The sequence below is a fragment of the Labrus mixtus genome, chromosome 4 (assembly GCF_963584025.1).
Source record: "Labrus mixtus chromosome 4, fLabMix1.1, whole genome shotgun sequence".
Lineage (NCBI taxonomy): Eukaryota > Metazoa > Chordata > Actinopteri > Labriformes > Labridae > Labrus > Labrus mixtus.
In genome coordinates, this window is record NC_083615.1 from 6,455,986 (window position 1) to 6,471,449 (window position 15,464).

At 43.5% G+C, this 15,464-nt stretch overlaps 1 protein-coding gene across 3 annotated transcripts; it reads right to left on the reverse strand.

Annotated features, from left to right (window-relative positions):
- Positions 1–1,131: 1,131 nt before the first annotated feature.
- Positions 1,132–10,162, reverse strand: LOC132972512 (circadian-associated transcriptional repressor). 3 transcript variants are annotated; one of them, XM_061035409.1, is made up of 6 exons: positions 9,850–10,162; positions 6,975–7,444; positions 6,565–6,640; positions 5,749–5,827; positions 3,916–4,042; positions 1,132–2,727 (listed from the first exon to the last, which is right to left on the reverse strand). In XM_061035409.1, the coding sequence occupies exons 2-6, from the start codon at positions 7,386–7,388 to the stop codon at positions 2,341–2,343; spliced, it is 1,083 nt and encodes a 360-aa protein (XP_060891392.1). In that variant the 5' UTR covers positions 7,389–7,444; positions 9,850–10,162; the 3' UTR covers positions 1,132–2,340. The 3 variants fall into 3 exon arrangements, with proteins under 3 accessions (XP_060891392.1, XP_060891394.1, XP_060891393.1); XM_061035411.1 differs by having other exon boundaries at positions 6,975–7,428; positions 9,840–10,162; XM_061035410.1 differs by having other exon boundaries at positions 6,975–7,428; positions 9,918–10,157.
- Positions 10,163–15,464: the final 5,302 nt, after the last annotated feature.

Genomic DNA, 15,464 nt, shown 5'->3' on the forward strand with positions numbered 1-15,464 from the left:
TGTCCTAAAGACTTTAATGGCTCCGGCATTCACTGGCTGACATTGAATCCACGTTTGGGGTTTTAAAGTGGTTTGAAAAATATTCATATTCACTAAGGTTTGTTGTTGCAATAAATTCCTAATAACGCAGCTCTATTGCTGTCTGAAGAATATATTTGAAAACCAACTACGGGTGAAAGCTAGGATATTTACCATTTCACCTATAGATGGCAGTATTCAGTTTACATTTGTCTTTCTTTATGGCAGAAAAACTGCATGTCAGGGTACATCTGAAGAGCGAAGGACCAGAGCAGTGTTTCTTAGTTATGATAGAACTTAAATATCGTGTTTAAACCTGAAACTAGAAAGTAGATGTAACACCTAAAAGTTCACATTTAGCACAGTCAAAATGCTCCGTATTCAACGGCCTTCCTTGCATATTTTTCAAATCCCAGACTTTCAGGCAATGGCATCTGCATTATGTCTTCTCTTTTCCTCAGAAGATTGTTTAACATTAACATTGTTTATGCTGAGCAGGAAAGTCTCACCTCTTCATTTCTGTTGTGTCATGTATCCACCGGCATGTGAAAGTAGAATGGTTCACGTGCAGAAAAAAACAAAAAGGCCAACCATACCCACAAAGCTTTCTGGGAAATATGAAGTGAAACTGAGCTGGTACTTTCACTGCACTTCCGCAAAAGCAAGTATTTAAGTTTGTCTGTACAGCAGAAGAGAAGTACTGATAATTACATCCTGCCTCGCTGACAATAAATCGTATTATTCCTTCGGGAAGTGAGCTGCCTTTGAGTGCTCCCGCTGGAGTCGCCCTATAATTGGTCTGACTGTGAAATAAATCAGATAGCGACATTTCTTTGGGGTTCTTTGATGCCTAATTGATACTGAGAAAGAGCTATTTCGTAGATTCTTTTGCTGACATAGTTGGTCTGCCCTCTTGTGTCTAACCCTTTAAAAAGCTTTTTTTTTTTTGTCTTACTGCAGAGTGTTTTCGATATACGTCAGTCAATGTAAGGGTGAAAGATTAGAGTGGAACAAAAGAGCAAGGACCTGTGATATAAACTCGTAGACTAGTGTGAACATTAACATTCACGTTGGCATCAAAACGCACAAGAAAACAATCAGTAGGCGTTCGCATCAAACAAAGATAACCACATTTATTTTGAAAGTATAAAATTTCACACTAGAAAGGCCACTTTTCAGGGTAAATCGATAACCTTCCTGTAAGATTTACACAGGGAAATACCTTGTCCCTCTCTGCTGGTCTAACATACTGTCCAGTTCTGTGACAAAATAAAAGAATTGTTCTACTCCACCACAGAAAGTAGTTGGCAAGATCTGAATAATTTACTCGATACAGGAAAATGGCAGGAGAGTGAGAATTCCTGATTTGTACATCCCACAGAGGAGCAGGTATTCTGAACAGTTCTCTCTCTTCTTTTTTTTTTGTTTTATTATCAAACTGGCTTACAGGCACAGCTTGATGTTACAGGCACTGTTTGCCTTCTACTGGGAGACTCCCAACAAAGAAATCTGTGGTTGACATTCTTTACAATGGCACCAGTCAGGCCACGAGAGAGAGAGAGAGAGCGTCCCCGCAGAGAGCGCGTCCTCTGCTTGTACTGTAGACCTCGCTGACAGAGGCCGCTTGGCTCACTGCAGATCTGGGGAGTTGTCCATGCTTTCACATTCCTACTCACTAACTGTGACGTGGTGCCCACTGAGGTAGAACAGTTGTACCAAAGGACTTATTTATAAAGTATACAAATGAGTAACAGTCACATCAATAAACTTAAGAGTGGAGTCATGGGGTCAGGATAAAAATCACATTTCACCCACATTTTCAGCACAACAATATGTAGACCACTGACATGTCTGGATGTCTGAAATTCTCCCTTCCAGCTCAAACTGCTTTTTTTTTTTCCCTTTCAGGCAAAAATGGCGTTTTTCACAGATACTCAAACTGTATTATTGCATCTACAAGCCAGTGGGAATAATTCAGTTGTGAGACCACCAGCTTCGATGATCCCAGCATGTGACATCTATACCTTTCCCACTCGCACACATGCTATTCAAGAGTGCAAACTAAAAATAAAAGAGAATTCTACAAAAGGGGACTAAAGCAGACACGTGTCATGTCAGAGAGGGCACATTCCCGTACACAGAGTACATGTTCTTCGACACTCCTTAAGAGGAATCTGTGACATCCCTTTTTTTTTTTTGAAGGCTTCCGTCTCCCCTGAAGGCTGGAATGGGCTAAGCGAGCTGACTGGCTCCCGGCAGGGCGGGCAAGGCTAGGCTGGGCTGTGAGGTGCTTACAGCTGGACACCCGGCTCGCTGTGTGGACTAGGACCAGCTGCTGTCCATCAAACCCCCCGTTCCCTTGCGGCTGATGATGCTTTCTGTGGATTTTAGGAGCCTCTCTAGGCAGGGAGCGTTGATTTTCCCAGGCGGCGGGCCTCTGGGCACAGAGTCTGTCTTTGTGTGGCTGTCTGTGCTGGAGGACACAGCATTGTCCTGCGTTAGGTCTCTGGGGGGCTGCAGGTGCCTGGGTCCTGCCTGCGCCTGCTCTGCTGTCGGGGAGCAGATGGGTGACGTGTGGAGCCATTTCAGGTTACTGGCGGAGTACGCTCCAGGCGGAGTGAGGTCGGTGACTCTTAGGGCTTTGGCGCCAGCTGGAGGATCGCTGACGGTGACGGGGCTCTCGGCTACATTGACGGTCACTGGAGATAGCTGTTGGGAGAGAGAACAGGGTCAAATTAATTAGATTTATTATACATCAGTGATCCATTGATCAGTTAAATAATAGAAATGTGACAGAGTTTGCCTGGAAAACGCATTAGTGTTTGATGTCCCTGCCAGATATTAAAGCACCTCTAGAAATAAAGAATAAAAAGAAACCATCTTCTCTTCTTTTTACAAGGCAGAAAACTCTGAACACTGAGATGGGTTGAAATCAAACACCAAACCCCTGACATGATCGTATTTATCTACAAACAAATGTGATCATCAAAAATGAACTCCACACTTTGTGACTTTAAACTTTCGGCAACTTGGAGGAAGCAGGTAAACGCATCGCGCTTACTTTTAATATTTCAATCCTTCCACTAATTCTCCCTCTGGCTCAGTTTGAGTCTCGCTGTGCACCTCAGAAAAAAACATCAGGCCGTGATTACTGCCTAGCTGTGTAACTACGTTCATTAGCTTGTTGCTAACTTACTCCGTCTACTCTTTGCAGGTTGTGTTAATCAGATGAAAAAAAGCTGCCTGCAGCGGCCCGAAAAACAACTCTGATGAGATCAAAAAAGAACAACGGTAAAGCTGTGGGTCATAACACCACAACAATGAGCTTAAAGATACTAAAACGCTCTGTAGAGCTAAGAACTGAAAAATGTTCTAAATAATCATTTCGGTCCCTTTCATATTTTATATATTCATTTTTTTTTTTGTAAATCTGAAGATAATTACTCTAAAACTTTAAAGACATTGTTATGACCAGTTAAAAGTTGAAGTCAAAAACAGCTTATTTTTTTCGGGTGACTGGGAAATAGGCTGCATGTCATTCCTGTTTATGGCAGGGTGTGTCGGGATTAGCCGCAGAAATAAATCCTCTCCAATGAAATGCAACGGAATGTTCCAGAGCGTTGTGACCTTTCTTATCCCCTTAGTGACACTCCTCCAAAATTACCTTTTCTCCTCTATGTCATTGTTCTTAGTCAACCTGAGACTGCAGTAAAAATAAGCTGTGCAAAAATAGCCTTTAATCCTCTTTTCCACGTCCCACACCTGTAATTAAATAATAATAGATATTTTGGTCCGTCTTTCGCCGCGTCGTCAACATATGTTCTTGGCAGCAGGCCTCGTGTGTGTGTGTGACCCAAGAGTCCTTGCGCAACCTGTTCAGCGTTTGTATAACTTTACCTTCAGTTTCTTGGTAGGAATGGCTTCCTCTGCCTCGTGGTCAGCGTGTTGGTCTTGGAGTTTGACATTAGGGAACCAGCTTTTCAGCATTTCCTCCATCTTAAGAATGATAGTGATGTATTTCTCCCTGAGAAAGGGAAGAAAGGAGAGGAGGAGAGAAAGAAACAAAGGTTTAGTCAAGTTGAATTTTGAGTCATCCTCAAGAATCTTGCCCACCTCTTGTTCTGAAATCTTATCTCTCCATCAGGCTCACACAGGAAATATGCAATCTTGAGCAGTGGGTGAACTCACTAAGCAACGCTTGTACTAAACGTGTGTGTGTGCGCGCGCGTGTGCATGGATTGGGAGGGGAGGGGGGGGAGTACATTTCTCACATGTTTTGAGCTCACACGTGGCCTGGTGTATAATAGTTCTACTCGCCTCTAAATATAAACACTAAATCCACAGCGGTCTCCGACAGCGTCACCGTGAAAATAAACTTGTCATGGTGACGCAGTTCTCATTGGAGGTAGACGGCTGAGAGCGGCGTCCTATTAACTCCCACCCGTCAAAACCAGATGGTGGGTAGGGATTAGAGCATGTCATATGATCAGGACCTTCCTGCTGCATTCAGAGCATGTTAAATTTATGTGAAAGATTATCCGCAACAGTGACTGCTAAAAAAGTCACTTTGATCCTATCTACCATTGTGCTGCTTGCTGCAGGGGCTGCCAGCTGGCCACATAGAGCAGGCACAGGGAGGCATAAAGAGGGGAGGGGAGGGGAGGGGAGGGGAGGGGGGGGTTAGTCCACCTTCCAGCCTCTGCCCTGGCAGTCTGCAGGGAGTCTGCCACACCCACTCTTTGTCTCCCACATGAAGGCAGCAGCTGGTGGGTGAGGGCTCCAATTTCTCTGCCATCTCAGCAGCACTTTATCTTAAATAGCCATAAAATCTGAAACGTTACAGGCTCTGTTTCCTGTTAATAAAGTCTGACGGCCTTTTTCTTTTCATTTTCATTCACGTACTTTGAGTGTAACCCTGTGTTGACATGATTACAATGTGCTTTTTAATTGGTACGATTACGTTGTCCTATTAAAAGCTTTTACAGAGTCACTCAGTCAACAGAAGCAAAAAATCATTTTGATTTCATGAGTTTGTTTAATTATAAAGTCTAAATGAATAAATTCAATCAACAAAGAACATGGTTACTAGTCGATATGCTGTTCAAACAAAATGATTGAGCACAGTTTGTCATAGTCAGTTAGGTTGGAAAGAATTTTGGTTTTTTTTAAATCTACATGTAAATGTCCTAAGTTGCATAACAAAATCTTATAATTGATATTATAAAAAATCAAGATAAGATGCTTTCAGCTATTTTTTTTATTAAACAAACGTAAAGCATCCAAACACTTCAAAACAGTGGTATTACAGGGACAAAGACTTTCTCTTTTAAAGGGGTGATATCATACTCCATTATACCGTCTGGCCAGTGGAGAGCTAATCAGGCAGACACAAGTGTGCTGCTCTCACAGCGGAGCCTGATACATTTTTAACAAGATGCCCGGCTAAAGTGCGAGCCAGCCATCTCGGCAGAAAATGTATCCTGAGTGTGTGGGGGTAGGAGCTCCTCGCAGGGTGACCTGCTGTGAGCCATGTGTTGCAGACATGCTGGAGACCACTTTGACCCAAATGACAGGGGAAAAAAACATTTCTAGCATTTCTAAATGGTGAGACTGGAGGAAATACTTAAATCGCCCAGATGTAATCCAGTAATAAGAAACTGGGAATATTGTAGGACGGTGGAGCCAGCGGTTTAATGTATAACAGTATTGGGGTTCACTGAGGACACTTACCCCATGCAGGGGTTCTGCAGGATACCCATGATCCTCTGAATACGGTCCATGGCCACACTCTCCTGGAAACTGCTGAGTCCTGCGAGGAAAGAGGAAACTTGTACTATGAGCCACATGAACTGTGATGACAACAGTGTTGAGTCTGTGGAGCAGATGGGTTGTTTGAAATGTGTGTGTGTGTTTTGGGGGGGGACAGACGCCCTGCCTCTATGGACAGGAAGTGTTGGGTCACACCAGGTCTGGGTTGAAAAAAAAAAAAATCCCAGATGAAGCACATTTAAAGGCTGTCTCTGACACAGCTTCTATGTGTGAGATGTCTGATAAGCTTTATGAGAGTCAATGGAAAACAGACAGTGCTGCTCCACTGGACTCTGTGGTACACTCTGTTCTCAGTCGTCTCAGCCAAGCAGCTCATTTTCAGATTGATCTCCAATGGAAAAAATAACATTTCAGTGTCTTTTTACTCCAAAAGGAGAAATACACAACAGTGTAGTTTATAAGCGAACTTTCGCCTAAATAAGCTCCTTCATACTGAAAGAAACATAAAGCTATGCAGGAAATACCTGTGGCTATTTAATAGATCACAACATGTTTCAGACATCTCTTAAATCTCAGTGACTTGTATTCCACAAAGGATGGCACGCTGACTATTCAGTCTATTTTTTTTTTTCTTTCTCTGACACACAAGACAGCGGAGCAGAAAAACAAGACCTTAAAAGTGTTGGCTCGCACAAGATATGGTTGTGTTAACAGCAGTAACCTTAGATCATTCCTGAGATAAAAAAAAAAAAAAAACATAAAGTAAATGAGACTTACTTTCTCTGTATCTCCCCGATCGAAGACCATTCAGAATAGATGACAGTGGGTGAATATAGCATTGTAGCTCCATGCACTGAAAATGAAAAAAAAAAAAGAAGGTTAAAATGTAGGTTATATAACTGGCAACAGATGTGTGAAAAAAGTAAACATGGTTAACCCCCCCCCCCACCCCCTGCTGTTCTGTTGATCGACCAAGTTCAACTGGTGATGACTCAAGTTATTTAGAAAAGCATGACTAACCCTTCTTAAAGAGCTATAGGGGAGGACCTTTAACTGGAAATGTCATGCATGATACATCTTTAAAACCAGCAGGGGAGTCGATCTAGGTGACAGGGCACGTTCTTGTTTTGCTGACACTGTCCACCACCTCCTGTGGGAGACACCACAGAAGTCGCAGAGGTGCTCACCTTCCGACTGAAAAGCTGCTTCCTGTCTGAAATGCTGGAAATGAGCTGCTGTTTCTCCTCCGTGAAGCTGTGAGGCCTCTTCAGTGCTTGCTGAGTGTTCTTGCTGTTTGTTTTCCCTCCTTGTTGTGTTTTATACAGTCCATTGGAGCTGCCCCACGTCTCTGTGCAGCCGGGGGGAGGTCCCCGGCTGGAGGCCTCCCTGACCTCGCTCCAGTGGCCGTTGCCCTCCTTCACCTCGCTGCCCCGGCGGCAGCTGCTGTCAGACGGGCCCAGGTGCAGGGGAGCGGTGCCGGGGGATCGAGGAGCGACTGTCTGGCTGTGCTTTGCGGAAAAGTCCGACTCCCGTTCGCTCTCGTTGTCCTCATTGTCACTCGCCAGCCAGTCAATGGAGTTGTCCGAATCTGTAGCAGACATCCTCGGCTGCAGGCTCTAACTAGCACTGACCATCACTGACCTGCCGGACAGAAAATCTTGGGTTACTTTAAATCAACGTTACATATAATGTTTTAAAAATAAGCAGCAGCGAGGAAGATGAAAAACTGAATTCACAAGGTAAAACATTCGAGACATAAACAGGTAAAAGATAACGCAAAAGCAGACAAAATAGTTTTTTTTTAAATGTCCTTGGACAAACACTGCATGTTAAGTTGGATAACAAAGCTACAAAAACAAAGCGTTTGAGGCCAGCAGTGATGAATACAGTCAGAGAGTGAGCAGAGCAGATGGTGGCAGTGAGACCACAGTTGTTGAGACCACAATGACCTGTTTGTTTTGCAGCTGTAACACCTGAGCCAGTAAACACAGACCAGCCACCATCACAGGCAAACACCAAACATTTCAGTCTCCACAGTGACCTGTGAAGCACTCGGGGGGGGGGGGAGGGGGGGGGCCTCAAATCTTTGCCTGTCACAATAATTGTCACCGTAAATCTCCACATCAGGGCGTCCCACAGGAGCAGGTTTTCTACATTTTAGTACTTTAACCCTCCGTTCGGCCTCCGCCAGCTGCCGATGGCAAAATCATTCATAAACATTGTTAGCTTGTTTGTTGAAAGGGAGCAGGGGTCTGCCACCATGACGACCAGCGCCTCAAACTGCCCATCAAAACAAGTGACACTTGTGGGAGGGGGGGGGGGGGGGGGATTTTTACCAAGTAAGCGCCTGGCACCGTTTGTTAACAAGAAGAAGGATGCCTCCTGAATAAAAACACCTCCTACAAAACACTCTTCACAGATGCTTTAAAGCTTGTGAGATCTTTACATCCCTCCCAACATGTTTCCTCAGTGATGAGTGCGTGAAGGAGGTATGAACTACAATTTCCACTTGGCGTTTGGCCACTACAATTGGCATTTTGAGTGGTTACATCAATACGTCTATTATTCCGCTTGGATCTAGTCAAATTCGAGGGCAGGGGAACGAATTGCCCTCTGATTCTTTGTCTAAGGATGACCACCTTGTGAGCCTTTTGTTACAGAGGAGGGTGGAGCAGCGACCTATAGATTTCTGAGGCTCCGACACATCACAAGCAGACCAAAAAAAATGCTTCAGTGTTTCCTGTTGAAGGTTATAATGTGTCTCCTGGGTAACAGAGAAAACTATTCATCAGTACTAATGAAAGCCAGCTTGAAATGATAAAGAATCAACATTTAATAAGATCTCTAACATCAGAGATTCGCTAAAACTAACCCTTTCCAATTTTTAAATAAGACATTTCTGAGCGTTTCAGAAATGTAAAAACACCAAACAACTATGAAGCAAAACACAAAGGATGAATATAACTGAATGTCAAACTCAATTATATCTAAATATAGTGCAATGTTCCTTTCATTAAAACTGATTTCCAATTAATAAAACTGTAATATACTGTGTAGGTATAACTAAATCTTCTATGAGAAATACATTATTTTATCTATTTTTCTCAATATATCTGTGTCCTCTACCAAACTTTTCCCATTACATGCCACTTACATCAATCTGTTAATCATTTAGCTATATCTTTATCCATCTACATATCATATCCTTACATCCTCTTATACAATAATATTTGCAGTCATACACAAACAACTTCTTGCAGCCCACCAAAACAACACCAGGGAATACAAATCAACCACTATTTTGGGGGAAATAAGTATTACAGTGCACAGCTTGTAACAATATGATATTTTAGATTTAGCATTCGTCTAATCTTAGTCTCGATGAAAACATCCAACACATCATGTGCTACACTTGTTCAAAGATCCACTTGTCCCGGGCCTGTGAACGCACCTCACTGCGGTCTGCCGAGTTCCCGATATGAATTCAATTCAATTCTGTTCTTGCTCTGATAACAGGTTACAAGTTATACAGACGTATTCACGTGACACATTTCTCTGATAATATAAACGACTATCACACACGCTTTCAGTGCGCTCCATGTCTCCATGTAGTCTACCTGTGAAGGTGGGGCACGTGAACAGAGAGATGCCGAGCACCACACAGGCTAGACTTGAATTTGAAAGGTGATGAAAATGAATCAGCCTGTTTAATCAGTCCTTCATCCAAAGTTAAATCAAGACTCTGTTTGGTTTTAAAAAAAAAAAAAAAATAGAAGAAACAGAGTGAATGAATGTGGTCAGCTCGCCGTTACATCAGTTTGGTACAGACACAATGGACTTCCTCATCAGTCATAGTAAATTTTGGCAGCATGTCCTGTTAGATAAGACAATATAGAAGCCCAAACTCAGACAGTAATAACTATCATTAAAAACCTGAGTCTGCCTTGTTTAAGTTACCGTTCACCATAAAGTGCTTATTCGCGAGCATCATGTCTTAATTGAAATTCCTGTGCAAGATTTTTTTTTTTTTAAATTAAAGAATAGTCTCTTACCTATGCAAACATGCACCCAATAAAAAGCAGTGATGTTTATCCCGGATGCTGTGATGATGAAGATGAGGAGGTAAGTACCTTCGCGGGATGCAGCGGCCGGTTAAACTCCTCCGGTGCTTGGCGCTTAATCCAGCAGGACTGGTGAGCAGAGAGCAGCTGATGTGTCGGACGTGCGGCGTGTGAGTGAGGGAGTAGGTACAGCCAGAGATTCGGCCCGTGTTGCTTCTCCCAAGGCAACGTGTCTGAGGGGGCGGGGACTCGCGCGTGCGGGCTCCCCCATTGGCTCCTCGGACGAGCCGCGGCCGACCAATGGGCTTCTCGTCTCGGTGCAGCCGCGGCGCGATAGGAGAGGGCGGTTTACATATGCAAATGACATGGAAATGACACAAACACGTGAACACGCGGATCGGTTACATTTTCAGCAGCTGGAGCGAAAAGTCCGTCCAGGTCTAGTTTTTTTTGTTTTTTTTTTTGGTCATTCTGCAGGCATTCTTCCTTCCTCATTATATCATCGGGATAATGAGGATGCCTGACTTGTGGCATGTCAGAGAGCAGCTGAACAGAGCCGCATGGTGAAGGCACCACTCAGCAATTTTTTTAGGCTCAGCAAACTGTGAGGGTTCATTCATGGAGGAGTTTGCTCAAGGACACTCCAGCAGACTATATTTGAACACGGATTGTCTGTTCATCTGGTCTAGACAATCCTTTCCCCCTAAGTAAAGCGGTGGAAGAAGTAAGCCATTTAGTAAACCAGACCGCACATATTATAAAATAGAACTCCACTATGACTAATAACACTTACACCACATGTTACAGCAACGATACAGTGTTAGGCTCTATAATTAATAATAGCCTGATATGTGGAAGTTAGAATGAGCTTAACCTCAGTTAACTATCACAGTAGTGCTCGAATTAATGTGTCACCGCCATACATTTTCTAATGATATCCTGTAACATTAATTAAATTACATGCTGGATACGTGGACGTTTCATTTGAATTACATACTTGCCCATACAGACCCCATGTTAAGATGTCCTTTTCAAAGGCAGAAATGATTCACAGTGTGGTACGGTAGAAGATTTTACTCTGAATAGTTCATGTTTTTATGCACCCCTGTGCACACTGTGTGGGGGGGGGGGGGCGTTTAAAAAAAAAAAAATACTCACCCATTTGGATTTTATGCAGGATAAAAGTTATTGGTTGTTGTGTTTTGTCAGGCTGGCTTAGGGCCTGCCTCAGCTCGAGCTCATTAGCTGTTGTTAGGTAGAATAAAAGCTTGATAGAGTCAGCATTTCCAATATGGCAACTACCATAGATGGGCCTTCCAAAACATGCCTTCAGAAATCAGTGAGTGACATCTCTCAGACTTTGCTCATGTTTATGTGCTGCCAATGGTCTATCATTTCATCAGAAGTTTAAACCATTTGTTTTTTGTATTATTATTATTATCATGATCTTAAAAGCTAGGTGATTGATGTTTTTTATATTTTGCTCTAAGTGTAGTGTTCATGTACCCATCCCACTGCTGTCCCTCTTAGGGACAAACACATTGAGTAATGATTGATTAAAGTCACTCTTAGCTTTGAGGAAAGACCTAGAGCGTAGTACAAATTGCAATATTCTCCTGTGAAATGTAAAAATCAATATAATAATAGATTACAGTCAAGTACCTCAAAATTGTACAACATTTTGTATAAGATTTTTCATAGCTGTTAATTGATTTTAACATCAATTATAATAAAGGGCTTACTTTTTCATATTAGTCATCCTTCAAAGCTCTAGTCCGTAACACAATACGTTTTTAAATCCAGTTTGTCTGGTTTTCAGATGAAGTCGATAAGTAGTAAGGGTTTTAATTTGCACCTTTTTTTTGTGTCTTTTAGTTTTTTTTGGACACATTGGCACATTAAAGGTGTGACTCCCAGGACCTCCATTTGACTGCCTGAGAGGGTGGGATTAGGAACACTCTGTCAGAGGCCAGACGAGGACCTGAGCCCCGAGCCGGTGAGTCACAAACCCCCTCACAACAAACGTGATCACGTGCGAATAGGAGGCACCCACTCACAAGTCCTCCTCTCACCGTCTCCCTCAAATGACGATGAGAACAAACAGGATTTAAAACAACACACATTTCTTTCCCTCCGTTCTGTAGTGCAAACAGGTCACGTGTGTGAAGGCACTGCGAGATGTTTACTGAGCCAAAACACTGCTCCGACTGATTTAACAACTGGGTGCAAATCTGTCTGACACAAAGTGCACATCACACTGAGCTTGTGCCATTGTGATTGGATTCCTGGACTTTGTGTGTGGCTACGGACATCTGTGGCTGCTTTTGTTTAAATGTGGGAGTAAGCAGGACATGGCATCATAGTTTTAGGGTTCTAATGGAGGGATTTCTCTTTGCCTTGCTCTGTGCCTTTAATCACATCCTGCTGGGAGGAATCCACACCAAAAAGTCAGTCATGGTGACACACCCCCCCCTGGCACAGCAAGCCACTCGTGTTGTATTTTAACTGTCCTGTGAGCTGTTGCAATCTTTTATTACATCCCACAGCAGTCCCACGTCGCTCAGCTCCCCAGGACCAGATCCTCTGCTGACCTCAGACTTTGTGACGACCGAGAGCTTCCTACATATTCCCAGCAAACTCTCATTTCCTTTTTTTGTCTTCGAAGGCCTCCATGTCTGCACCAAATACATACACATGCACTTCAAAGCACAGGAAACAGACACTCGTATGGGCGATCAAAGAGGTACTTTATGCACAAGCATGCAGCAGTTTTATCCATACAGACATAGTATACAATGTACAGTCTCTCAGCATTTATTTATGTGACCCATTTACCTGTTCAGATGTCTTTAGTTGAATGTGCAACAACATGTGATTGTTCTTAATGTTTCCATATTTCTCCTGTATGGTCTCCAGGAACGTTTATGCATTTACAGTAGTCTCGCTCCATTCACTTGCGCGGCATTCTGTCATCCACATAAAGAAACAACAGCAGCAATTTGCCATCTCCTCACAAAGGGAACTCTTTTATCTGTGCATTCTGCTGTCAGGATGCACGATGAGTCACACGCAACACAAACTGGCACTGTGATTTTCAATTTGTCAGAGAGGCTGGCTGATTCTGTATCCCACAGAGACTGCATGTCTCCCGCTCTCATTCATAAAAAAATAAAAAGCCAAATCAGAGCCTCACGCCCACTACATTACAGGGCATACAGCTAACATCTGCTCGGATCAGCCCTTCTAGAGAATCGCAGCACATGTTTCGTGGGTGGGCATGAATGCCACACCTCACCCGAGAGGCTGAGAAAATCTGCGGCCTATTGCTTCATGCATGTGTACAACTTTGCGAGATCTTAAAAAAAAAAGATTGGGGGGCTTTTTATGCTTTTTTTTTTTGAAAGACTAGGTAGTGTTGGAAATCAGTAAACGAGAAAATGGGGAAGGACATGCAGCAAATGAGCCACAGGTCAGATTCTAACCCTGGCTTCCCGCTTGAGGACTGTAACCTCTACTGCATACATGAAGTGCACAAACCAACCACTAGGACACCGGCGTCCAAACTCTTGCAAGATCTGTCTCTTATTTTCAATCATGGTGTACAATGCAACAGCTAGCCTTTGAAACATTCACTTGTGAACTGGCGGGTTTGCAGATAGCCCAAGTTGACCCTCATTTCCTATGCGTGCTGTGAAGTGATAGAACACGTCCCCACATGAAAGTATGCTGCAAGCAGATACGGGTGTCAGTGTGATAGTGTTTGGGTGCTGCCGGCGGGGCAACTTGTATGCATGTGTCTTTTCTTACCAGCAGCTGTCCACTGCAATGAGCTGTGTGTATGACTCAGCTCAGTGTACCCTGGCTGTGAGCCAATAGCTGTCCAGTACCCAAATCTGGATCTATAGTGAGGTGCGTTTGTGTGTTTGTGTGTGTGGTGTATTTGTGGGACGATTCAGACGAAATCATCAGGCTTTTCACAGCATTGTTCACATCATAACTGCGAACCACTTATTGCCTTAAGTGTAACCGAGGCAGTGAGTTTTTAGTCTTAGCTCAGAGGGAAGAAAAGACTGAGGAATGTGCATGAATGTGTTAATGACAAGTCAAGCTGCTGCAGGGGACACCAACATAAACACAAACATGTGCACAAAGTGTGAATCAGACTTTGAAGACACATGAATTGGCTGCTGGACGCAATTGAGGTTTGAGCGGAATCTTCAGTCTTTGCAGTGTTCGAAGCTTTGTATAACAAGATTACACAATTTTTTGTTCCTGTAAAGTTTAAGGCGTTGGACCCTGCTTCTCAAGCCATTTCTCGTATTCTGAACTAAATCGAGCATGTCTGCCTCAAGGGAGGATTACAACACCGAAAAAAACCCTCCAAGTGCCCTTGTTTCATAATGATCTCCTCATATGCTGCACATGACAGTATGAGAAAAATAGAAATGTGAAGTGTGCTTCTTGCATAATTTGGCCGAAAGCCTCACTGAGTCTGGACTCTGTAACTCTTGTTAATCTTGGTTAGAAAACGTGTCTTCCACTTCTCACTGGTGTAGCTTACTCCTCCAGATATGTCATCCTGTTACAGTAAATGCTAGTTTGTGCAGAGTTAACCCCGCCCACACACCAGAAATGTGACTGCACGTAGTGTGGGCACACTGCAACAGCAAGTGTGTGTGTGTGTGTGTGGAGGGGTTGCCGGTTGTGTGTGGCAGGACTCGGCCAATTGCATTCAGAGCTGGTGTTAGAGGTTATGTAGTCGGCGGAGAAGTGATACTGGGCACATTTTTTGTGACTTTAAAGGGTTGGACTCCCCGCACCCTGCCATGTACCCTCCCTTCTCCCTTTGTGGCTTCTTCCCGGTCCATCTCCACTCAGTCACATGCGCTTCACTCACTGAGAAACCTCCCCGACTATTTTCCACACACAGTTCACATGCAGGCAGTTGAGAAAGTCTGGCAGCGAACCACTGTCAAATCTTTTGTGTGTGTGTGTGTGTGTGTGTGTGTGCGTGTGTGTGTTTATACTCTCTCTAATGTCTGAACGGCTGCCAGAGCAGCTCAACGACAGTGGGATATCTATCTGCAGGGCTGAACGTTACATGTGACTGGGGTATATTTTAACTGGGTTATGTAAGTGCTCCAGCCTGCGCTCTCCACGCACAGATGAGGCGGGCTACACATGATGCAGAGGACTGTGAGCTCACCACAGTCGTTGCCTTTGCAGCACATTGAATAATTCCTGCACTCAGCTTGTGCTCGGGCCAATACGCATTTTACAGAATCTGGCATTTTCTAGTGCCGGGTTCTACTTCAAAAACAGACTTTACTCTCTTGTGATTCACAGTTATTGCAGCTTATCTTTGCCCTGAGCAAAATGTGTTAATATTGATTTCAAATGATGTAACATTTTGAGCGAGTGGCAGTATAATATCATCTTAATGTGGAGGTGAGGGTTACATAAGGGGATTTTTGAGAGAAAGGATACTAAGAAGTCAAAAAAGTGAACCTCAAACAAGCCCTGACTGCTCGGCGCACGCTAATAAAAAGGCTGTGATCATGTTTTTGTTTTATAAGCAGATAATTGGTGAGTCATTACATGTGGACATGAAACAGA